The 27,250-nt window shown below is 39.2% G+C and overlaps 1 protein-coding gene across 1 annotated transcript; it reads left to right on the forward strand.

Annotated features, from left to right (window-relative positions):
* The first annotated feature begins 1,918 nt into the window (after positions 1–1,918).
* Positions 1,919–27,157, forward strand: tmem255b (transmembrane protein 255B). The gene is made up of 9 exons (XM_066706345.1): positions 1,919–2,175; positions 3,862–4,004; positions 5,414–5,476; positions 13,426–13,515; positions 15,598–15,675; positions 21,397–21,485; positions 22,488–22,647; positions 24,762–24,905; positions 25,509–27,157. The coding sequence occupies exons 1-9, from the start codon at positions 2,127–2,129 to the stop codon at positions 25,674–25,676; spliced, it is 984 nt and encodes a 327-aa protein (XP_066562442.1). The 5' UTR covers positions 1,919–2,126; the 3' UTR covers positions 25,677–27,157.
* The last annotated feature ends 93 nt before the right edge of the window (positions 27,158–27,250 follow it).

Below are 27,250 nucleotides of genomic sequence, written 5' to 3' on the forward strand. Positions count from 1 at the left end.
CGCATGAAAGATTCCCGTCTGTCTTACCAAGTAAGTCATCTGAATAGAGCCCCATAGCTGTAAAATGAATTCCTGCTGGCACTGGGATCCCATTCTTCTCCTTCCTGACAACACTATCAGTGCCTAATGTTTCAACGGATTTAACAGACAGTCTCTCACTTTAACTAGGCTCCCTTTCATGAAAAGCACCTTTATTGGCTCCTATAGTTGTGCATAGTTCGAATTTTCTTCTGTGTTGTATGAAATGATTCTGCTGCTATCAAGACGTTCTTGTAACTTAGACATTTAGCCTCTGGGACTATTTATCATTTGAATTTGAATAGATTAACTTTAATGCTGTCCATCGGGGTTAAATAGAAACAGCTGCACTATGGGCAATGTCCCCAAACAATTTTATTATTATTATTTATTTATTAGCAGACACCCTTGTCCAGGGCGACTTACAAAATGTAAGAGCAATACAAAGTGCAATAATACAGTGCAATTCAAGGTATAATACATTTTACAAGTTTGGAATTTACACAAGTATATATGAGATATACAGTTAACAATATATAAGGTCTTACACCCTAGATTGTAAAAGCTTTTTGACTTCAGTGGGAAGGTCACTCCACCACTTAGGGGCCTGGGATGAAAAGAAGCGGCTCTAGAGGAAGGAGAGTGTAGAGGAGGCAGGGTTAGTCTTCTGGCACCGAATTTTAAAGTCCTTGCACAAATTGAGCAGAGACTAAATTCACTTACCACTGGTACAACAGGCAGACGTCCCTCTTTGGGATTCTTGATATTTATTGTAAAAACAGTAAGGGACTAACTGACCAGGGATGTGTGACCAAAACAAAACACGTCAAACCCAAAAGTCATTAACACCAAGTCAACGTCCACACAGTTGTTTCTGCAGGTGTGTCCAGTGTACTTTTAGTAGTTTGGTGTAAATGTGTACTTCATGTACAGGGGTGAACAATGGGAGAAATGGTGAATAATTAGATGCAATGAAAAATAACTCCATGGTTTGTGGAGAAGAGCCAGCGACAATAAAACAATTCCATTGCTGACTGCTAATTTATGGTGTTGTACTATCGAACCTGATCAGATAATTTATTGTTTATTGAGGACAGAAAGTAAAAGCATTCAAGGTTACGATGCCAAAGGTTGCCTTGCTCTTATGAATTCCCCAAGGAGATACTCTGAAATAATGAATATCTTTACTGCCATCAGTCTCCTCACACACCTGCTACAAGTGGAGGGATGAGAGCCAGCAATTGCAGAAACAACAGACAAAGCATTTCACAGCACACTATTTGAAAACAGAAAAATAATCCCCAGTGCTACAAAATCAAAACAAATGTTTCAACTTCACGCAGGGACATTTACATCTGCAGGGAAGATCTACCTACACAACCCCATTGCTTTATTTTCTTATAAGGAACAAGTGTGTAAATGTAGCTTGGTGGGATGTTTTAGGAATATGCCCCCTGCTTTGAAAAAAGAAAGAATTGAAGATACATATGGAGATCTGGATCAAGTATAAAGGCACATTGATAATGCCAAACAATATTATTGTTCAGTTGACCAGAATGAAAACCAATTAATCAAATTGGTGTTCATTGCAGACACTGACATTAGCCTTAAACCATACCAGCATTTCAATATTTATGTATACATATAGGTTATGGATTAAATACATGCACAGGTGTATATAACGACTATGGTGAGGACTGCCACAAGTTTTCCAACAGGTGTATTTGGTGTTGAAGTGGTGTGGGTAAGGCTTGTGTGACTGCTGCATCTTTTATGACAGAAGAAGAGCAGGGGTGTCGGGTGTTGTTCCAGCCTCGGACCTTTCGTCGTCTTGCACATCACCTCCTCCCCACCGACACCACAGACACATCAATAGCCAGCGATATTTCCCGGAGCCGCCGGCTGCAGCTTCTCCCCTGAAGACGGTCTTTCTCTCGGACAAGTTTGTGTACCTGCACGACATCTGAGATCAGCAGGGCTGGCGCACTGGAGGCAGTATTTTTGGGAAACTGCTGCTGCCGATTTTGGCGGCTCTTACCTGCCTCCCATATCTGCTGCTGTGCAGGAGTTGAGTTGGTCTTTTTCTGAGAAACCCAGCCGAAGACAACATGCAACAATCTTCGGTCCCGGGAGCCGCTGCTGTGCAAGACGTTGAAGGTAATTTTGATAGAGACTTTGTGAAAGGTTATAGTATTTAATCATGGTTTATCCGTGTTTTTGAGTGATCTGTGGGAAAGATGTCTTGGGTTGTTATTTGTTTGTTTGTTTGTTTGTTTGTTTGTTTGTGGCAATTCCAGCTGCTCAGTGTATGCATTTATAATAGCAATAAGGGAATAATTCAGGAAAAATGTGATTAAAAAGGTAGTTTAAGTTGAAACACTATCCACTTTTTGGATTAAAAATAAAATGATGAAGTGTTTAATCGTCATGCATTCATTCACTTTATTGTATTTTTATTTTGTTGAAAAATAGCCTAATGCCAAAAATTATTGTTGTATCCATATTTTAACAGGTGTGGGGCTTTCACAAATCTTGAACATAATAAAAAAAAAAAAAGAAAGAAAACCAAAGGAAGATGAAAACGGGTTTAAGAGGAAAACAGTTTTGGTGTCAGCAATAACAGTGGCTGGAAATCGTTCACTATCCTGCCTAATTCAATTGTTACGAAGTGTTTGTAACATTTTGAATAATTCAGTTTGTCTGTGAATTGTGAAAGCGCTACAATGAACCCATCTTGAAAGTCAGTCAGACATGTCATCATTACAAGGAGTGTTTATTTTGTACCAGATCATTCAACAATTTGTTGTTGAGCTAGAACTGGCAATATAAGCTTCAATGTGTTGTGTGTTCATTGAATGTATCTTTGTATTGTGTGATTTTATAAAATAAATGTAATAACATAATCATGAAATATTAATATTAATATGAATAATACACAACGCAATGAATGTTAATCTAATTACAGTGTCCCGAATTCGTGTGTGTTTACTGCATCGTTGAACCAACTAAATAGCTACTGCACAGCATGTCCCAGGGGAACAGTCATAGTCGTCTGACTGAAGACTTAAGACTTCTTCTGCAGAAACTTTAATATCATTAGATGTAGGGAATTCAGTAGTGGTTGGTATTTGGCCCCATCATACCAAATTACTTTTGGACAGGACATGTTTTTAAACCTGACCTTAAATGTAAAGAATGCATTTGTTAAACCATTGCTAAATTAATATCAATATAATCACGACACTATAAGAACATTATATTAATAAATACAATAAAGTAATTACATTTTGAATGTGTTTTATTGTTCTTGTTTTGTTTCTAGAAGAGACTCTGGAAAAACATTGCCACTTATCTCTTTTGTGTGTTTGTGTGTCTAATGTGAATAATTTGATTTTGCAAATTGTAAATGAATATACTACACAGGGGATGGTGACAATAACAGTTATAATAGTTATAATATAATAGTTATAACACTATAATAGTTATATTATATAGGACTAAGGCTGTTTTGCACTGCCATGTAATTAGTATCCAATAATTAGTGTCCAGTATCCATGTAGTAATTAAGCTACAATGTAATGTTCGCAGTATATTACTGCTCTGTGTAGGCATTAATTTATTTCAGTTTCAGGACAACTTTAAAAACAAATCCTCTATCAGAGCTCCCTAGACATTTGGGGACAGATGGCTGTTCTACTCCCTGTCAGAATTTGAATATAGACACAACAAAGTAACAAAGTGAGGACTCAACTGTTATCCTAAGTAGCAAATATCTTCAAAAGAGTAGATCAAGTTACGTTAATAAGGTTTGCAACTAAAAATACATCTATTTTGTTCCTGTAGAACATTTCGCAAAAAGACGGAAATCGGCATTGGGAATCACGATTGCTCTCTTGGTCCTCTCTGTCATCATCCTGGTGGTAGGGCTGGTGTCAGCCACGCGGGCGGAGAATGTGACCATCGCTGGCTATTACCCAGGGATCGCTGTAAGTAGTTTGCACTCTCCTGCACACCAGCAATCTTCTGGCCCAATAACTAATTCATTAATTTTTGTTTAATCAAATACTCACTGCCAACTAAACGTTTACCATAGATTCCACCCCCCCCCCACCCCCCACCTCTAAAAAAAAGCACTTCCTCCAAAAGTTTCCTCCAAGAGAGAAACTGGAACAGCAAGCTGCTTGTCCTGTGTTTGTCCACAGCGTGTAGAGTAATACATCTTGACACAAAGAGCAGGTATGGAGACAGATATAGCAGCGTGAAAAATAACTGATTCTTCATGCATCTTCAATCAGGGGAGCACAGCTCTAGGGCACCATGGTGAATTAAGGTTTTCATTCCTGCCATGTTGAATCAGTTATTTAAGCTACTTCTTTCTTTAATTGGTGTATTCTTAACCAATTCAATTAACTAATTAAGGAGGTGATTTTAAGTACCACACTGGAAGCTATGTTTCGTAGGAAGCGGTCATATGGGAATTGACTGAAGCACAGATAGAGCATAGGTGTTTTAAGTCTTGTCCTTGAGGACTGTAGGGTCTTCCTAACTTATGTTCCTACTCAATTTAATGATTTACTTATTTAACTGTCTGAAAGTTCAGCCCTGGATTGATGCTGTTTGTCTGTTAGCGGAGGGAGTAGATCAGCTTAAGTCCAGTGCAGTCTTGGTCCTTGCCATTTCAAGAGTTTTTATGACAGCAGCAGCTTAGAATGTGACTGGAAAGGTGGTTCAAATAAGGAAAGGCTTGGGTCCGTTGACTGGGATCTAGAATGGCACATGGCCTTTTAGAACTGGAAAAATCTATTGAATCATCGGTTTGTTTAACCTCCTACCGAATACACAGGCACTGTTGAACATCACACAGAGAATTCCTAAAGGGATTCCCTGGAACCAGGAGAGAATACAAGTAGGATTTATTCCATTTGACTTCTCCTCACGCTTGAGCTGGATGATTGAAAAAATGAGCTGGATTCTTGAATAAATGTACATGTATATAGTACAACCACAATAATGACATAACAAAACCTCCTGTTCTCTAAGACTGGTTCTCAACATTGATCATTTGAGCACCCATGTGTCAGGTGTTTTTGTGTTTTTTCCAGATAAACTTTCAGTTACTTAACACATAGTTAAGAGGAAGTCTGATATCATCAATACTGTGCGGCAATACGCGGACCTGATAGAGGTTCTTAGCAGCAGGAAACTCCACAGCTGTCTTTTTAAGGGCTTTAATAACGTAAGAGCAAAATAAAGAGAAGACTCAGTAGGATCCATACTCATATCTTTTTTTACTTAAGTCGATAAGGTGATCTCTGATTTCTGATTTCTGATTTCTGATTTCTGAAAATGTCCGTGTCCTGCACATTCACCATAATCTTTTTCAAATTCTTCACAGCTCAGTTTTGGTGCTTTTCTGGGGATCGTGGGGATTAATCTGGTGGAGAACAGAAAACCAATGGTGAGTCACAGAAGAATGTGATATAAAAAGGGCTTTAATACATGTTCGACTTAAATAAGAAATCCACCAAATCATCTTACAGCTGTAGCAAATTTGACATATTGGTATAGCTGCCTAATGAAATGTATCCAATACCATTTTATGAATGGGCTGGGTAAGATATTTAATACGCATATAAATCTATTGAGCAACAAGTTGCACTTTTCCTGAATAACTTCAAAATATAGCATGTTCGCATCCCTTTATGTTACAAAAACTTTTTAATGTAGATGTTAGGTTAATGTCCCCCTCCCTTAGTCATCTGCATGCCAGAAGTTTACCTCTCTTATAGAAGTGCAGATAAAATGCTGCTGCACTGTGGAAGTGCACCGGTATACTGAAACCATCCATAAGGGAAATGAAAGCACATGCAAATTGGAGGATGATGTTTTGTGTGTGTGTGTGTGTGTGTGTGTGTGTTTGTGTGCAAAGTACAGAGAATTTTATTAGGAGCATCTGCCTCCTCGCATTAATGTGGCCATCAGTCACCGACGAAGCCAAAACACAGAAAAATGCAGCCGTGTGCTGAAAGAGGTACTGCCAAATATTAGATTATCATGCTTCACTGCAACCAGCACTTGTTTCTTTTTTTTTCTTTCTTTTTGTTGGTATTTAAGGAGAACGTGTTTTAGTAAAACCAATGCCTCAGAGTACCCTCACAGCAAATGTAATTGCTGCAGTGACATAATACAAACAGGTCCACTCTTGCGCATCTATTTCTGCATTAGATCAAAACTGAATTAATATGGATAGGTAGAAAACTCATCCCATAATGCAGGCTGAATTTCCTCACTGCACCCTTTTTGAATTGGGTTTTATACCATGGTAGAATGACAGAATGAAGGAGGTAGAAGGATGTAAAGTGCTTGATTCTTGCCTGTTTGGATAGTCTTTAAATGTCATTACCTGAGTGCTGTGTGCAGTATGAAAAATGTCCCACCTCGCTGTTGCTGTCCTTCAGGGTGGGGAGGTTTGAAGAGGATGACAATGTGGGATTTTCATGAGTCACATGTGCTCCTTTGTCATCTAAACCTCAATTCACTCTGTCTGGCGCTCATAAGGAACAGGATATGATTTAGCATCACTAACTAACCTTCAACCCTCTCTTCATGTTACACTCCTGCCTGCTTCACCAGGATAACTCACATGCAGTTTCTGTGCCTCATGCCTGGGAGAAAAATGATTACAAAAAAAAGAAAAACGAATATTCTTTAAAGGATGTTGCAGTGGGTCACATTTAATAAACTTTGAGCTAGTTAACAGTAACCTGATTAACTTGAACAAATAACAAATATCTGAAAACTATCGTAAATACACAATGTTTACATCTTTGTCCAAAATAGTTTTCTTGTGGAAAATATAAATCTGTGGTAAGTTAAAAATACCTTGTGATTCAATGATTCATTATGTACACAGTAATATTATTGATCAAGATGAACTGTAGTTCTCACATGCTGCTTTTTTAATTGACAACATATCTTTATTTATTTACAGTTCTGGCTTGCTCAAATGCCCCCAGACTAATTACTGTGTAATCTTATCTCCTGCAAAATCCACCAGAGCTATTTCATTATTTAAGCCCGGAGTTCATTTAGCCTGCGTTTGGCTCATAAAATGGCTGTGTCAATTGTTTTTGCCTACTGTTTGCAATCTTAATTGAATTTCACCATATATACTTGTCACAGACAAATCAAAAACTTTTTAACCCTTCCAGTTACTTCAGAGGCTCCACATGCCCTGAAATTATTCCTATTCCTGTTCATTAAATTGAAATATGTTTTGCTCTCACACTTCACAAATTGTGTAGTTGTGACTACTAAGAGTAGTCATTAAAAAGGCTGAGCACGCCTCAAGCAGGTGATGTAGGACCCTTGTTCATGTGTAGATTAAACTCAGTCTAGTGGGAGATCAATGTGCTGGTATAAATGTGCTAAAGTTTAATCCCTCCTAATTGATTTTTCACTATAAACAATTCAATGTGAAGAAGGTTCAGTTAAATAGTTCATGTACCTCATGGCACTGACATTTGGCTTAAATTCAAAACTCACAAATGAGGCTGATAATAGGAAAACAAAAATTAACACAACAATTTCCACAAAAGCATAACAGTGACAGTGACATGGGTCAGGGCTGGTGTAGCACCTATAGAAGATCACATGGTGACATCCCTGTCTCATGACCTGCCTTGAATGGGCCAAAAGAGAGAGACAAGGAAAGACAAGCATCGTTACTTTTTTCGTTACACTTTGCTCTATTTTCCTTACTCATGCCCAGTGTTCAGCCAGACCATGTAGTTTATAACGAATGTCAGCCTGAACTCCCAGACTGCTTTGGGTCTGTTGATTCACAACTTGGCACAATATGATTTCAACAAAATATGTACTGCTCTACAGGGAGATGGATAACACTGGTTCTGGTGTCGACGTTAGCAAGTCCTTCAGCACTCCCTATGTTTGGAGACATTTTATTTGATCTAGATTCCTTGTTCGCTTCCTGTGAATAGGTTATTGCAGAGAAGAAACACCTTTGCAGTGACTCAATGGCCAAAATGCTTAATTACTTGAACAAGTGACCTTCAATGGAGGCAAACCGGCTTGACATAAATTCTAAGGACAACAACAATCAGCAGTTTTAAGACCTGCAGTTTGCAAGAAAAGTAGCCTGTCGCACATTTGAGAGGTATGAGATGCAGAGAGCCCGGGTCAGAGGACATTGCAGTTATCTACCAAATTAATTAAATGATTTATAAATAAAGTCGTTTTTAATCTGACAGCGATTGGTGCCCTTTCCTGATAGCACTGGTGCAGGCGTGAAGTGATTCTTTCATTCTATTAGCTCCGAACGCTATTAATCTGATACTCCTGAATGGTTCCCATGGCAACAGAAGCGGGGGCTGTCTGTGGCTCTGCCTGATAGCAGAGGTGTGTGCGCTCCATGCATTGTGATTTAAAGTGCGTTTTGTTTGCCCATCCCATAGCTATCCATTTCAGTCGGCTTTAAAATTTAATGAATTGCAAGCCCTCCAGCTTGGTACTAAAGCTCACTCTCACGTCTCCTCCCGTGGCTTCTGTTTAACATGACATCTGAAAGGGATAGGAATTATATAGAATTGCATATAAAAGGTATCTTTCACTCCTAGATATAGGGTAAAAACCTCTGAGCTGTACTCCCTTCTGTGCAGTGGGTGATTTGATGTGATTTCTTTGCAAAGCCGAACCCAACACATGGCCGACTGAAAGAGACACTAGTTAAGCAGTAGGGGGTTTGACTGGTCTGTGCTGGTTAGCCTGAACATTGGACTGAATGGCCCAGTTGCCTTTGGATGTCCTCTTATATTTGTCTGTTTAATCAGCTGGCCCTGTGTGCGTCTTGGTCTTTACATTATGTAAGAGATGGATTAGAAAAGTAAAAATACCCTTAAAAAAAACCTGTGTCTTTAATGTTGAAAGGAAGCTAAGGCAACTAATAGCATTGTCAAGGTTCATTGTATTTGACATTGCTGCTGAGCCAGTATTCTATAACATAATATTGAAAGTTATTTAAACGGCTAATTAGTATTGATGCTTTTAGGGTTCGATTAATTGAGAAGCTTCAATTACTAAGGTAATTAGTGTTGGAGTCTGTATTGCTCAGGTGTTAGCAACATCTCTCTCTACACTCGGCAGAAATGGATGATCTTGTATGTGCTTGTTATCCAGTTTTGAAATTGAATACCTAACCCCAACGTGAAGTGCTGAGCTGGGGATGGATGCTGAGTATGACTACATGGGTTTATCGATATTTACCCAGATATAACTACTGAAGTATGTATTTGAATTGTTAAAAGAAACCACCATGACAACTGATGGAGATTACATATCCCCCACAGCACTGGGCAACCATCATGGTAGGTATTTATATATAGACAGCTCTATGAACAGTACATGTATTGAGATGACCATGTTGACACTTGTTGAGTTGTGTGTGGGGATTCATAATTGTTAGCAATCTGATTCTCCTGTATTTCACATAAAGGATCCAATATGCCCCAGTGGAGTTGGGCCCAAATGTTCACACAGCTGGCCTTATTTCCCCTGTCAGTGTTTGCAGGGACACAGACAGCTGCAGCAGCAAGTGGTAATGCTATAATGGGGGGTTTCAAAAGTTTCAGTCTGCACTGCTAGTTGTTCCTTTTTGTAGATAAACCCAGGAAATATTTTTAATCAATTGGTTATTCATTTGAGAGTTTAACAGCTGGTTTCACAGGCCTTGATTAGCACTAGTCCTGCACTACTCTAACTAAAATAACATTGGGTAGTCCAAGATTAGTACAAGATTTGTACTAATCTTGAACAAATTGCTATATGACTTCTCATCAAATAATTTGTAATGACTTGTACAGCAAAACAAAACACAAAAACAACAACAAATAAACCACAGTCTTATTTTGGATTGAATCTGGATTTTGTATTATTTAAATTTAATTTAAAAACAAATTGTCAACCTTAATAGATCAGAGAAGATATGTGTTTTTGTACTTACACACTTCTTTATTTGATTTATTTATTCTTACAACCATTTTTTCTCCAAGATATACACCGATCAGCCATAACATTATGACCACCTGCCTAATATTGTGTAGGTCCCCCTTTTGCCTCCAAAACAGCCCTGACCCGTCGTGGCATGGACTCCACTCCGCTTTTCCTTCCTTGGAGCACTTTTGATAGGTACTGACCACTGCAGACCGGGAACACCCCACAAGAGCTGCAGTTTTGGAGATGCTCTGACCCAGTCGTCTAGCCATCACAATTTGGCCCTTGTCAAAGTCGCTCAGATCCTTATGCTGCCCATTTTTCCTGCTTCTAACTTATCACCTTTGAGGACAAAATGTTCACTTGCTGCTTAATATATCCCACCCACTGACAGGTGCCATGATAACGAGATTATCAGTGTTATTCACTTCACCTGCCAGTGGTCATAATGTTATAGCTGATCGGTGTACTCATTAAACACAAACCATTTATTCTGCTGCTGTGTGGTTCTGTACTGATGATGACCCAAGTCCAGATTGCCTTGGCCTTTCCGTGGTTATGTGGTTATATTGGCCCTTTGCCTTCTACCAACTGTGAGGCCATAAATTGGAAATAAATAATGCTGTTGAGGACAGTGTATATTGTACTTCCAAATCCATCTTAATCACTGAAAAAAACAAATTGACATCATGGTAAAAGTGAAGGTCAGGTATGTAACATGAAGACCACTGCAGGTGTATAACTGGTCCTATGTACTGATAAGTAAATACAAAATAATATTTCTATTATTTTCAAAACATGTTTAAGAATTTAAGTACAGACACTTCACGCCTTCCACTGACCCTGTGATCTGCTGTCTACATAGATTTAATTTTTGCTTTTTTTTTAACTTGATTGTTTTTGAAAGAAAGGTGGCATAGTGGTGTTGTGGTTAGCACTGCTGCCTCTCAGCTCCAGGGGTCCTGGGTTCAAGTCCCAGCTTGGAGTGCCTGTCTGTGTGGAGTTTGTATGTTCTCCTTGTGTCTGTGTGGGTTTCCTCTAGGCACTCTAAATGGATGGTTTTCAAAGATGTGCACTTCATGAACCTAGTTCAGAACCTAGAGAGAAGTAGAAATATTTTATGAGTGAAAAGGTGAAGCAAGCTGTGCACTAGAGTGAAAAGCCATGGAAGACATCTCCTTGTTGTTCATAGTTGTGTTATAGTTTGGAAGTTTCACAGAGAAACTCTTCTCCCTACTGGGCTGTGTATATCATATATCACTGTCACTTGACATCAGGATCAAGACATGGCAATGAAGTGCTGTCTCAGTCCATACATGTTTCTGTCTGTCTTACCTTCTTTTGTGTGAAGATCCAATCCAATCCAATCTGTATTAAGTTAAACTTAACTTTGCAGATACATTTCACTAGAATCCTAAGACTGCATGTATTTATCCAGAGCTCTGAGACTCTTTCTTTGAGCTGGTTGAGTTACTGATCTTGGTAGCCAGAGCAGAGATTGTGGGAACAGAGGGCCAATAAAATACTGGCTTTCACAGGGAATCAGTGACATTGTGCCTTAATCGTGTAGAGGTGAGGAAGCTACTGCTCTTATTTAAAAAACAGAAATAAGATGTTATGTAGACTGACCATCAAGTATTAAATATTTCACAAAGAGATTGTCCATCTGTATGTTTAATTGACAATACTTGATTTATGTCTCTATAACTGATATGAACCTGAAACAATGTGAGCATAACATCTAATGAGGAAAATATGGATGTCCTGTACTGAACTGTTAATGGTTTTAAACTTCTGTTAAATACATTTAGAGACACAAATATAATTCAATAAACAGCTTTTCACATTTTCTGCATTACTGGTTTATAATAATCAAACCACTAAAAGTAGACGGTCTAGCTGAAATCCAGGGGCAGAGAGAGATTTCTAAGACTGACATGACTGTGGAAAATGACTAAAACACGATTGATTTCTCAGTATTTGAAAGCCAGATCCTAATTTTTTGACATTGGAACACCACCACCCCCTTCCCATGAAAATCATAAAATGAAAAGGAAGGTTAAAGGTCAAACACAAATAATGTAATAGGATGGAGTGTTTGTCATTACTTTAATAATGCATTTGGAAATGGACTCGCTCTTTGGTGGAGAAACATCAATAAGTTGCCCAGGCGTGAAATTCAAGCGGCGGATGGAGGTCATTTTTAATAATAGCCATTGTCCAGACATGTATAAGCACTGTTGTTCTGGGAAATGACAAACTCGGTTGCTGCATGTGTTAGATGGGAGAGAAAAATGCCAATACAGGAAAAGTGCTGTCTCTGTTCAAGTTACAGTCTGTTCTCAAAGAGCCTTGTTAGCTGTTGACCAAAAAGGATGACTGATTAGTTTTTGTTTTTTTATATATAAAATACTATTGAAAAATTGTATTTGAGGGAGGAGTGGAATAACCAGGTTTTTGCTGTGGCGCATTACTGTGATATTATCCTTTATAGTAGTTAAGTAGCAGGATTCCAACGCTGGTGCTCCGATTTTGGCAATTTGTTCTGACGGATAGAGAACTGGGGCAGTGGTGAAAGTGGAGCTCTCTGAGCACACCATCCGATGTCACTTTCTTTCCTCACAAAAAAATATTGGATATTATTAAACACATAAAGCAATTCTGTATTCTTTTTTTTTTAATAATTTGGTAACATTATTGGTTAAATATGCTTAAAATAATTTCCACTGTAAGAGAGTATTATACTATATATATACTATACATAAATGCCTCATTACAACTGAATGCAACTATCTGTCAACATGAGGTTATTTAATTTATTATGTATTTATACTTATTTACTTTTCTTATTACATAATACAAGCAAATTACATTAATCGTTACATTTTTTTCATTCCACGCTTGCTTTAAATTACTTTCTTGGCAAACACATATCGCTCTAGCTGCCATTATTTTGAACACCCCTTAGTTATTGCAGAGAATGTATTACTGTAGCACCATTATGAAAATCATGCTTCTTAATTCCCAAGTCACATCTAACAAACTTAAATGTATCTGTATCCACTTATTTACTGAATGCATTCTATGGAATTTGTTAATTAAAGTGGAGAATATATGTGTGTTTTTTAATATTTTCTTACAGAAAATCACTGTGGCCACAATTTAGTAACTATTTACTGGACTCATCTAGTCATACTGACTTTTTCTAGGATGAAACAATGTCAATAATTGTGAATTCTAATATAATGGTGTCATGGCACGATTCTGGTCATTACTAAATGTAAAACTAACCACACAGTATTGCCATCTTTTAGTACAGTGAAACTGTGAAAAAGGTAAAACATCTGAATTTTGATTACAATTTGTTCAGGTAATGAATTTGTATTTGTCTCTCTACAGCTGGTGGCTTCCATAGTTTTTGTCAGCATCGGAGTCATCGTTGCATTCTTCTGTGCTATAGTGGACGGAGTCATTGCGGCAGAATTCATAGTAAGTATCCCTAATGCCATTCATTGCCTTTAATAGTCTGGACTGGTTGTTTGTGACAATGCTAGTAATTTGTGACTTATTTCCCTACCTAACTTCTCACAAGACTACTATGGTCAGAAAGATTAAGGAATCTTTTCTGGATTTCTCTGTGTTGTCCAGTTTCCATTTGTCACGCTGTGTTAATTAAATTGTCAGTGAAAGGAGCATGCTAGGAGTGCAAGTCACCACAGACGGCAATAGTCTCCATCAGCAAAGCTACATGTCCCCTATAACTGTATTATAACTCGTCATTTACAGCAGCACACAGACTCATCCTTCTCATAGATTTGATCAGGTTTACTTTTAGCAGCATCAGCTTGTATCTTTGAGGATATTGTTTCACAAATGTTGGCGCCGATAAAATAAATAAATCAATTAAAGGACCCATTTCTTTTATACATTACAAGCTGAGAGGTCATTTATAGTTTGTGCTTCTGAGTGCTTTTCGACAGCTCTGTGTCACGCTGCTTTACAGCCTGGTAGTCTCTGCTCAGGTGTTCCCAAAGCTCTGGTGTCGCAATTCCTACATCCACGTGTTGTGTAAGAGCACTTTACACTACAGAAACAAGGACGGCTAAGATTTACATCAAGAATTTACTGCGCATTTCTTAGGCTCCAGTTTATTGTAATGTAAATACTGGTATACCTTTTTTGTGTTCAAATGTCACTGCCTGATAGACACAAGCAATGACAATCCTTTAAGCAGATTTCTACGTAGAAAACAACAAACAAAAAAAAACATAGTCTGTAATGTTGACAGTGTGTTTAGCAATAAATCCTAATCTGTGTGTTTACTGTCCATTAAATGATCTGCATCATGAAGTCAGGCTACACTACATTTGCTACAGATGTCTTTCTTTGGCATCTTCTATAAAATGGATTGATTTTCGTAAGGGACTACACTACTCCAATGCTGTTTTTTTTTAACAGCCAGACTGTCAATAACATGTCAGACACCATTAGTGCCTTGGATAAAGTGCTTTTAAAATCACCAGTATTTACTCTGTGTATGGTGACTCTGTTGGTTTTCAGTTCTGGTGGACAAACAAGTTTATTTTCCTGAGTAAGTATATAGATGCCTGTGTGTGGAAACAAAATCGTAATTTAAAATGTTCTATAATATTTAATTGGTTTGCACACAAAACAAAATATATATATTATGCCTTTGCCCTGAAATATCCATCATATCCAGCATTCAGCCGGTCCCCTGTCAGCCAGGCTCAGTGTCCAGCATCAGTGGTCAGCCCAGGGCCTCTCTGCGGTGGCTGCAGTGGGGTAACGAGAAGGTCAGGGCCGGCGGATTGATGAACGACTGGCTTTCATCTCGCAGGCGGAGCACTCCTGCATACTCCGCACTTCCCTGCATTGCCTTGTTGGGTCCAGCAGATTTATGTTGCGCACATCTGAGTCATGGCACATTATTGGATAAATCAGGGATAAAGAGCAAGTGAAGGAGGGAGAGGAGCGGGTATAGAGTATATATTTACACTGCTAACAATACAAATATTGCCCTGAACGCACTAATACGTATTTAATACAGATTGCTGTTTAACTCGCAGTTAAATGGACCGATCTTAGGTGGTGCACCTTGGATGCCACTGGAACTGTTATGTACACTACAGTGTCTCTGACAGCGCACTAGCTCTGTTGTGCCCCTGTAGATGATCAATGCCGTGTTCTGTAGTTAACTGCAATTTTTAAATCTTACTATTATGGATGCTATTGTATTCCTTATTTTGCCTGGCCTGCTACTGACAGGACAGTACAGTACAGTAAGATAATTTTCCCTCTGATAAAGGAGCTCTGGTCAGAGAACGAGTGTTTTAATATTGGAGGCAGAGGTGCACTAGCCAGGATACCTTGATCATCTAGAAATGTTGGAGAAAGAGAGCGAGAGTTTTTCCACACTCACTCATTCCCACATGTGTCCCACAAAGCAATGCCATGAAAAAGTGAACAGCCTCTGCATATGAAAAGCATAAAGGAACATATGTCACAAGTCAGATGACAGTCTCTTTAAGATGCTTTTTCTCTTTATCACAGGATAGAAGGCCCCTGACTGAAGGAATGTGCCAGTTTTATGCCAGTCCTGGAAAAGCTTATGACAACTACCAAACTGAGGTAACAATACAGGCCACATGTTTCAGGTGTAGTACTATACTGTCGATCACAGAAGACACACTTTGTGGTGTGAGCTGCTTCTGTTGTGGTGCTTATTAATTATTTTGGATAGATATGAAATTGAAAGAAGTACCTGCATTTCCTTTGCTAAATTAACTTTTCCTCACAATTTGCCAAAGGCTTAAATAAACCTGGAGGAAATGGTTTTCACAAACGTGTAGTGTAAAGAAACACCTTGTTGTTTAATCTGTGCAAACTTGGAAGATACTTGAAGGTTGAGGTAAACAAGGATATCTCTTCAGAAGATGGTCAGGATCATTGTGTTAACTGGTGGTGGCCCACAGCTGGCTGCCAGATGAGAGGTTTTAGATCACTGGATTGTTAGCAGCTTAATGATTCAAGAACACCCTCAAGACTCTTCTTCTCAGTGACACAGCGTTTGCAGCATAATGTGGCAATGTGCCCTTTGTGTAAAGAATATAAATAATAAATTGGTTAAATACATTTCCAATTATGCCCTCTAGTTCAGTTTAGTTCTGGTCAACAAGTGGAAGGTACACCATGCTCAATGTACAAACAATCAACTAGCAATCAATGGGTTAATGGTTCCCTTTATATAACTTATAGGCAGGCCTTGTTGCATCAGACCCCTCTGCCTCCTACACAATCTTAGCTTTCCTGGCAGCTGCTGGCTCCTGTGAGTTTAATATAAAGGCAGCTTTGATTGCTTCATTACTGTATCAACATTTGTAGGAGTGTGATACTCAGATGAGCAGTAAAGGGTATCAGGAATTATGGCAGCCAAAGCGAGCCATCAGCGAAGATACTATTTTACTGCTGGCTCTCTGTGCGAAATTGGATTCTGGTCTTGATATAGGATCCCTGATGATGTGCCCCAGCTCAGATAACCAGACCTTGCCTTCTGAGCTCATTAGTCATTATTATGAGGGAGGCATTAGCATACCGTGTCCCTCCGAGGTGTTTCACAATGTGTACACAATCAAACTTTCAAGGTTAGTTCGATCTAGAAGGCATTCCTTCACAGCTTCCTGCTTAATGTGTGAAAATTACAAAATCTAATTGAATTAATTTCCAGCTGTGGCTGTGTACATTTTATGGCCTCATAAACAGGGCCTGTTTCTTGTTAGTTTTCAACCTGAACATGTTGTTTCAGTTATTCACGCTGGGCCCTGACAGTGACAGTGAATACTACTTGGCATCCCATCCCATTTTTGACAGAAGCATGTACTTCTAACAAGTTTTTACAGTAACCTTTTATTATTATAGACAATTTTGCATATTGTTTGAAGAGAGCAAGGGAGAGAAAGTGAGGAAGAGGTAGATAGATAGATGGATCATTCAACGCTACCCCAAAATTCAAAAAGTAATTTTTCATATTAAGGGTGTGAACGTTAAGTTGAGTATCTCACTTCTTTATAAAGCAGTCAGAAGTAAAACTGCACAGTCGTTTTACTTTCCAAGTAATGTCTGTCCTTTTTGAAAACAAAAAGCAGGTGCCACTGATGACAGTCGGTTATATGATTTATTTTATTATTTAACTGGAATGGAACTTCTTGACAATGTGAAAGATCGGTTTCATCTTGTTATAGGTAATGTATTTATTGATTTAATCTCTGTACCAAATTATTAAATTAAGATTAAACACAATGTAATAAACTGAATGATTCCTTCTCTGCAGGTGGGCAGGGAGGAGGGCAAATTTCATTAAGCCTGTAACAAGGTTTTAATTTTCCCGTGTAAATGGTTCTCCTCATCTGTGAGATTCTCCCAGCATGCTGGCCCCTCATTCTGGATAGTAATGCTCTTGGCAGCTCGAACTCGACTTAGCAGATGCCTCTTGCTTGTAGAAAGGATATGAGCAGCATCTGGCAGAAAGCTGGAAGTATTTTGTATGTTTTTACTTTGTCAGGTTATCCATAAGTCATACTTCCGCACCACCTGAGACCTGAGAAAATTACTCCCGAACTATTTTGCTGAAGTAAAACATTCATAGAATTGTAACTGGAGAATGAAAGAATACCCCTGATGCCCATGCCATAAAAAATTGCTTACTTACACAAATGCAATTTTCAAAGGAAAAACTAACAAATTGAAGCAAAGATGATTTTGTACGTTTGCCCACTGACAAAGAAATTATCAGTCTATAATTTTAATGGTAGGTGTATTTTAACAGTGAGAGACAGAATAACAACAAAAAAATCCAGAAAAACGCATTTCAAGAAAGTTATACATTGATTTGCATGTTAATGAGTGAAATAAGTATTTGATCCCCTATCAATCAGCAAGATTTCTGGCTCCCAGGTGTCTTTTATACAGGTAACGAGCTGAGACTCTCTTAAAGGGAGTGCTCCTAATTTCAGCTCGTTACCTGTATAAAAGACACCTGTCCACAGAAGCAATCAATCAATCAGATTCCAAACTCTCCACCATGGCCAAGACCAAAGAGCTGTGCAAGGATGTCAGGGACAAGATTGTAGACCTACACAAGGCTGGAATGGGCTACAAGACCATCGCCAAGCAGCTTGGTGAGAAGGTGACAACAGTTGGTGCGATTATTCGCAAATGGAAGAAACACAAAATAACTGTCAGTCTCCCTCGGTCTGGGGCTCCATGCAAGATCTCACCTCGTGGAGTTTCAATGATCATGAGAACAGTGAGGAATCAGCCCAGAACTACACGGGAGGATCTTGTTAATGATCTCAAGGCAGCTGGGACCATAGTCACCAAGAAAACAATTGGTAACACACTACGCTGGACTGAAATCCTGCAGCGCCCACAAGGTCCCCCTGCTCAAGAAAGCACATGTACAGGCCCGTCTGAAGTTTGCCAATGAACATCTGAATGATTCAGAGGAGAACTGGATGAAAGTGTTGTGGTCAGATGAGACCAAAATCGAGCTCTTTGGCATCAACTCAACTCGCCGTGTTTGGAGGAGGAGGAATGACCCCAAGAACACAAAGCCAAGGCAACAAAGGAGTGGCTCAAGAAGAAGCACATTAAGGTCCTGGAGTGGCCTAGCCTGTCTCCAGACCTTAATCCCATAGAAAATCTGTGGTGGGAGCTGAAGGTTCGAGTTGCCAAACGTCAGCCTCGAAACTTTAATGACTTGGAGAGGATCTGCAAAGAGGAGTGGGACAAAATCCCTCCTGAGATGTGTGCAAACCTGGTGGCCAACTACAAGAAACGTCTGACCTCTGTGATTGCCAACAAGGGTTTTGCCACCAAGTACTAAGTCAAAGGTGTCAAATACTTATTTCCCTCATTAACATGCAAATCAATTTATAACTTTTTTGAAATGCGTTTTTCTGGATTTTTTTGTTGTTATTCTGTCTCTCACTGTTAAAATACATCTACCATTAAAATTATAGACTGATCATTTCTTTGTCAGTGGGCAAACGTACAAAATCAGCAGGGGATCAAGTACTTTTTTCCCTCACTGTATATCTAAAATGGAATTTATGAGGTCCTTATGAAAACCTCTGGTGGTTTTCTGTTGGATTGTATTTAAAATTGTATGGGTGATACAAAGATAACAAAAGACTTTGCCACAATCCAAAGGGTGGTGGTGCTTAGTATAGTGCATCTGGAAAGTATTCACAGTGCTTCACTTTTTCCACATTTTGTTATGTTACAGCCTTATTCCAAAATGGATTAAATTCATTATTCTCCTCAAAATTCTACAAACAATACCCCATAATGACAACGTGAAAGAAGTTTGTTTGAAATCTTTGCAAATTTATTAAAAATAAAAAACAAAAAAAGCACATGTACATAAGTATTCACAGCCTTTGCCATGACACTCAAAATTGAGCTCAGGTGCATTCTGTTCCTGATTCCACTGATCATCCTTGAGATGTTTCTACAACTTGATTGGAGTCCACCTGTGGTAAATTCAGTTGATTGTGGACATGATTTGGAAAGGCACACACCTGTCTATATAAGGTCCCACAGTTAACAGTGCATGTCAGAGCAGGAACCAAGCCATGAAGTCCAAGGAATTGTCTGTAGACCGCCGAGACAGGATTGTATCGAGGCACAGATCTGGTGAAGGGTACAGAAACATTTCTGCAGCATTGAAGGTCCCAATGAGCACAGTGGCCTCCATCATCCATAAATGGAAGAAGTTTGGAACCACCAGGACTCTTCCTAGAGCTGGCCGCCCGGCCAAACTGAGCGATCGGGGGAGAAGGGCCTTAGTCAGGGAGGTGACCTCTGGACCTCAGACTGGGGCGAAGGTTCATCTTCCAACAGGACAACGACCCTAAGCACACAGCCAAGATAACAAAGGAGTGGCTACAGGACAACTCTGTGAATGTCCTTGAGTGGCTCAGCCAGAGCCCAGACTTGAACCCGATTGAACATCTCTGGAGAGATCTGAAAATGGCTGTGCACCGACGCTCCCCATCCAACCTGATGGAGCTTGAGAGGTCCTGCAAAGAAGAATGGGAGAAACTGCCCAAAGATAGGTGTGCCACGCTTGTAGCATCATACTCAAAAAGACTTGAGGCTGTAATTGGTGCCAAAGGTGCTTCAACAAAGTATTGAGCAAAGGCTGTGAATACTTATGTACATGTGCTTTTTTTGTTTTTTTATTTTTAATACATTTGCAAAGATTTCAAACTTCTTTCACATTGTCATTATGGGGTATTGTTTGTAGAATTTTGAGGAAAATAATGAATTTTATATATTTTTTTAGGCTGTAACATAACAAAATGTGGAAAAAGTGAAGCGCTGTGAATATTTTCCGGATGCACTGTATATACAGCTTATCCTAGAGAGTGAAAACAAGGTGAATGGATTGACCCTTAAGAAATCCAGTGTTTGCTCTCCATCTGTATGCAGTCTCTGCATTTCACAATAGCTCATTCTTTTTAAAAAGCCTGTTTCCTGTAAATCCATACTGCTCTACAGTAACCTGATACAGAGGTCAGATGTAAGGTTTCCTTTTTTCTGAGGTGCAGTGCAACAGTTTAACTGGTCTTATTTTTATCTTTTAGGAGACAGACAAACATGTTGAGGGGACCTTGGATGAGTACAGCTCTTATTTTGTAAGATATTGTGTGTGTTGCTTGTAAGACAACGGAAAATGTGTTTTTAGTTCTTAAAAGTGTTGGCTTTATTTAATTTTTTTCTTCAATAACAGTAGTTAAATTCATGAAAGAGATGTTCTCTTCCAAGGTCAATTCAGTATGCTTTTGTAGTTCCTATTCACAAACCCGCACCAGCTGAAAAGTGAAAAAATTGCTTTCAGCTTATTTTATACTCATTGTTGCCACAATGTCACAGGGCCATTTGATGAGATTAAAAAAATCTAAATATTGGGTGATTTTTTTTTTTAAGGAACTGTGTGAGGAGGTATAACTATGATGTAACTATGAAATTGATTTTATGTCATGTTTTTATGCAACATCAAGGCTTGTGTTAGAGGAAGAAAGAACAATGGACTGCATTCCCAAACACATTTCATGTTGTACTGATTGTTGACTGTGCCAGCACAAGCACAGACCATTCAGAGTCGGTTGTGTGCTGCGATTACATTTCCGGTGTGCGATGGGCTGTGAAAGTCTCCAAAGAGCTTCACTCACAAGGATTGGATATGTGGTTGTGTCTGCCAAAAGTGTCTCTGCACTGTTGTAAACTAGATGCTCTGTGGAACTGTTCAGAATTACAAAAGATATAATCTGCTCTTTCCACTTCCAGGTCACCTGCCCTACCTATGGCAACAGAAAGTGTAAGATAAGGGTGAGAAGTAACACCTGTTACTGCTGCGATCTGTACAACTGTGAGAGGTAAGATTTATTTAACTTATTCATAACTTAAAATGTTTCGGATAAAAGTGCAATAAAATAATTTAAGTGACTGGGCCTATAGGACCCATTTACCAAGTTGTTTCACAGGCCATTAACCAAGCAGCCTTCACAGGACTCCTGTCTCCAGCATGGCCACATGTTTTTGACAGGAATGCAATTTCATCCCAGTTCATGCAACATATACTTTGATGAAGTCATCTCAAGAGATCGAGGGTACTTCTGGTACATGTAGGGATGTGGAAATAGCTAAAGTCTAAGAGGGTAATTATTTTTAATGTCTGCAATTGAGACCTATACTGCTGAAAACATTGAAGGTTTTAGTACAATTATAAAACACTTGGTGCAATAGAAAGGAAGAATTGGATTAAGCCATCCAGTATGTTGACTGATGTACAGCATAGTGATAACAATGAACTCAAGTTAATAAATCTATAGTTTTTCTGGTTGTGTCAATAGTGGTGTGTAAACCTGGCTGGTTCTGTATGTTATAAGACTTTTTCAGTACATTGCCACAGTAATTCATGTTTATGAGATCCACACTGAACCAGAAGAATCTGATGGAAGTATTCACTTCTCTCTGCCACCCTTTGGATTCAGGACAGAAACTGCTGAGTCTGAAAAGGAGGCTGTAGCAGAGCTCTTATGTAGGGACCTGTATTCTGTGAGGGGGATGGTGAAATGTAACGACAAAATGCTCTTTGCCTATCTTAGTGTTCTCCTTAGTTGTGCAGCAAAATCAGTGAAGTAGCTTGTTTGTTTTACAGCAACAAACAAATCATTAAATTGATGTTTTTATACTTATAGCCATGTTTCTTTATTATGTAACTTGTGATTTAAGATAAAAATGCGTTGAGTGAAACCTTTATGTACTGTCACATGGTATTTGCCTGCAGACTGGACGTGAGTTCCAGTGATGGGGCTGTGTGTTGGTCCTCTCTCAGCTATGCCCCTTTCCCTCTCCCTTTCGCTCTCCCTGTCCAGCCTTGAGAGCAATGTGCAGTATTATGAGTACACTGGCGTCAACAGCTGCATGGATGTGATTCACCTGTACCGACTGCTGTGGGCCTGCGTTGTCCTCAACGTCGTGGCGCTGTTCCTGGGCATCATCACCGCGGCCATACTGGGAGCCTTCAAAGACATAGTAAGAGAAGGACACTACTGCATGCCGTAAAGTTTTCAGTAAATTGCCTTCTTTATTATTATTATTATTATTACATTTATTTTTAGGTTAAATGTCCATGTATTGACTGCAGCCCCACACATTTTGGCAGTGAGCCTTGGCTAAGAAAGTCAATAAACAGAGTTGTTTTCGAGTGCCATCCACTATCGATATCTGCCTGCACGTGCAAAGCCACTTGACATTAAAAGGTCTTTTTCATTTGGCCAAATATTACACTAGATTAATTGACTTAATTAATTTAATTAATTCATTAATTGACAGGCTTTCAGTTTTGACAGTGATCTGTGTTTTGTGCTCTCGGAGGATTGAGGGCGTCACAGAACTACACCACCGTTTGTCAGTGCAGTGGTTGGTTCATGAGTGGCCCAGGGGTGGTGCTCTGGTCGGGACCGGAAGTAGCACTGCAGTGTTAATAGCTCTGTGACTGACTATTCTGGTCCACACAAGGACTAAAATCACAAAGTAAATCTAAGCGACTTTTTCTGATCAGAAGCAAATTCCTTTTGGAAGTGAGACCAGATTTGGATGATAAAACACAGTATTAAAAAACTAACAAATCAATGGCATTTAAATTGTGAGGTTACTCAGGTTGCTGTCTGAAACAATGCAAAAGAGCCAAATGAGATTTCCCATCTTCCCAGACAGATGGCTTTCTGTGAATGAAATCGCTTCCTATCTGTGAGGCAGTTAACTGCCTGTTGCTTCAGCAATGACTCTGAAATGCAATCCTGTGTTTCATATTAAATAAATTATTGATATTGATTCTGGGGTACATCATTAACCTATCAAAACTATGTCTTTGGACCTCAGACGTGTTCAAAATGGGAGGTTTGTTTTATTTGTTACTAATTTTGATCTCTCTCCTCAACTATTGTTTGTATGTCTAGCAATATTTTTGTATTTAAAAAAAAAAAAAAAAAAAAAAAAAAAGATTTAGAAATGTGGCACAGGCTGCACAGGCTTAATCCTTCCTCAGCTAGAAGGTCACGCGAGAGTCCCTTTCCACACCTCACCTTAATAGTCTGAAACAAAAAAAGTGTCATCTCCTGTAAGTGTCTAAATCTGCTGTAGTTCCATCTTGTGTCAAAGGTTGCATTAATTCCCGTTTCCCTGGATGTAAGAATTTCGTAACCCAATTGTGCACGAATAGGTAATGAAATGAAAGCTGTCCTGTCCAATCTTTAATGTACCTCTTGGTACCCAGATCTTATGCAAAATGAAACTTGGTTATATATATAATAGTTTTTATTTTTTTATTTTTTATTTTCATGCAAGAGTCCTTAATGGCCCTTATCTGATTAGATTAGTCTGTTTAATAAAACACACCACACTCTCTGGCAGCTTATCAGCAGGTTTAAGAAGCACAGGGACCATTTCATTTCTCTTAATGATTTCTCTTCTGCGAGGCATCAGTCCCACACAAACGAGTTCTGCACGGCTGGAAATAATACAAAATAGAAAAACGCAGTAGTAGGAGATGAATATTAGATCACCCACAGTTGTGAATTGCACCCAAGCTAAGCCCTGCTTTCAGCACTGCCTGCACTCGGGTTACAGTACCAGGACCAGCTCAGATGTTAAGCAGGGCTGCTTAAATAGCCATCCTACTGGGACTGAAATAATATTTTCCAGGCTGGTGCTGATTCACTGACGAGGAACCTTGAGCGTGGTTGTCAGTTTATTTTAGTTCTGATACATTAAGGATTTATCAAAGGGGGGCCATAATTAATTTGCAGCTGACTGGCTTCTCTGTCCACCAAATCAAATGTCTTGCCATGGCAACTGAGATGTATCACTCATTTTGTTCCGTGCCAGTGGTGAGACAAAGTTATTTCACAGTACAGTGGGATAGGGCTATTATTTCAGCAGCTCTTAACAATGTTTTTTAAGATGCCTGCAGAGGAGCTTTGACAGGCCCGCATGTCCTGTTCTCGCTCCGAGCCAGGTTAGCAGTGTGTTGCAAAAGTCCTGTGCTGTGTTCAAATGACATTGAGGATCTCAACCTCTACGATCACTCCTGGTTTTCAGAGAACCTGGGGGTGAATAAACATTTTTGCTTCTGATTGTGTGTGCAGACACCTGCTGTCCAGACCATGCAGAGCCCTGCTCCTCCTCCCCACATCCTCTACAACCCAACCCAGCATGTCCTCACCTACGCAGGTTTCTGCCCCTCCGGACAGGCCCTGCCTGCATATCCCAACTACCCACTGCCTCTGCAGGTAACACAGCACAGCACATGGGCCCAGGCACATGAGCCATACAGTGACCTTACATGCTTGCTGTTACAGTTGAGAATCCAAAAATACTTTTCATCCTGAGACCCAGACAAGCATGAATGTTTATGAAAGTATGTTGCACTAGACAAGAGCTAGACCTCAAGAATAGCTGGAAAAGAGCAGCAAGGAAGAGAAAAAACTCCTGGAGTAGGCTGGGAGAGTGGTCAGTTAACCAGCAGAGAACATGACCTGTATCTCTGTGTACTAGAAGAGGTCTGTGTCTGACACATTAGGGTATTTTAAAATGTGTGTAATTTATTTAGATAATTAGAGCAGCAATAAGCACATTGTTTTAATAAACAGTCCATTCTACATTCTAGAAATGAATTAATTCCCAGAGACTCCAAGATCCTCCTTGGAGACCCTTTGCTAGCCAATGATTTATTTTTACACACCCACACAATGCTATTTTGGGGATGGTGGCCTTTTATCTTTTCCACATGCTGATCCAGTGTACCTGGGTACGGACATAAACAATCTTTCATATGTTTGAAGTGTCGCTAAGATTACATAACAATTCCATGATGTCATCTATTTTTTTTACAGCATCACAGCAACTGTCAGCCCCCACCCCCGTCCTCTGACGCCGCCATGCCCGAAGAGAGCCAAATCCCATCGCAGGCCTCATCCAGTTACATGCTGACGCCCAACGCTCCAGCTCTGTACGGACCTGCTTACAACCCTTTAGAGAAGCCACCTCCCTATGCCTCCTGAACCCACCTTCCTTACACTCGGAGACAACAGTGTGCCGTTAAGCACACACAAGCAACGCGTGTAGTGACCATTCCACGTCTCATGCACTGTGAGAAGCCTCGACCATCACAGCCAGGACTGAGACCAGAGACCTTGCTGGTCCACTTTACCCTCTAGTTCCTACAATAAATCCAACTGCTATTAAATGTTACTGAACGAGGGTGTTTTAGCTATGCTCTTTTTCAACTCTTCTTTTGCTGTAGGGAGCACAGTATGCTGTAAAGACAAGAATCACTTGCATTTTGAAAATAATTTGGCACCCACCTCACCAGCCTGCAAAATAAAATGTTAGTTAACAGGACTACTTTCCTAGAGATACAAAATATAAACACGTTTTGCTTTTTTAATATTTTAAGCTTCTTTTTTGTGATCATAAAACCCCCCAAGTAAATATATTTCAAGAGTCTCCACTGATGGTCAGAACAGATCCGGTAGGATTAAAAACATTTTATTAGGCACACAAGGAACTGGAAGTTGAAATAACAAAGCTTGTGGAAAACAAGGTTATATTGTAACTTTGACAGCAGTAGTAACCAAAACAAAAATCCAATTTTATTGCAGAATAGGGGAAAACATTTTAAGACAAAGCCCCAAGACATATTCTGGGGGAGCTGAATTGAGGATATGCCTGTAGGTATTAAATATCATTTGAACATTTTAATATGGCACCATAAAGCAATTGCATATTTCTGCATAAGAGTGTAGTAGGAATGAAATACGTAAGTGTGCTCAATCTGACATTTTCCCTGACCATCATATTGAAAGTGGTGACAATAATAATAATAATAATAATAATAATAATAATAATGATTTATTGGCTAATGTGGACAATGGAGCAATTTCACAAGCAGCTGGGGTGGGTGGTGTCTATTGTAGTGTGATGCTGATGCTTCTGTTTTTTATTTATTTATTTATTTATTTATTACCTGACTGACATTAGTAATTGTATTTTTTGATCTTCAGTGACATTAATTTAAAATCTATTTCCAGAGCTGGTCATACAAAAAAATGCATGTAACACTAAACAATATCTACAGCTTCCCCAATGACAGAATAGATCATCTATGGTTATATCAAAGTTTGAAAATGATGTTAATCTTCTCTGACCGCTGCGTGATATCCTTTACGATATCCTTTACGATTTGTTTCTTATTAACTGTTACAAATAGTATGTAGAGGATATATAGTTAGTGCTGTTGTTCCATCTAAGGGAAGCAAAGGCCGTAGCAGAAACGTGTTAACTTTGGTTCGTGTCACGGAAGGTGAATATGTAAACTGACAGTTAAACACCCAGTAATGAACCTGTATAACAATAGAGCAGCCATACTTATAAACTGTTGTATTCTGTCACATCTTGTAAAACTAGGCACTTGTCTTTCATAGTTTGACTATATGGGGACTGTCTCTACATACATCTTCTTGGTAAAGGAATATTATCCAACCATCTTATTGTGCCTCATTTTGTCTGGAGACTAACCAAGTAAGTGACTTGTACCCAAAAGGCCATAGAGAAAGCCTCTGCTGATGTCACTAAA

Source organism: Amia ocellicauda, chromosome 6 (genome assembly GCF_036373705.1).
Source record: "Amia ocellicauda isolate fAmiCal2 chromosome 6, fAmiCal2.hap1, whole genome shotgun sequence".
Lineage (NCBI taxonomy): Eukaryota > Metazoa > Chordata > Actinopteri > Amiiformes > Amiidae > Amia > Amia ocellicauda.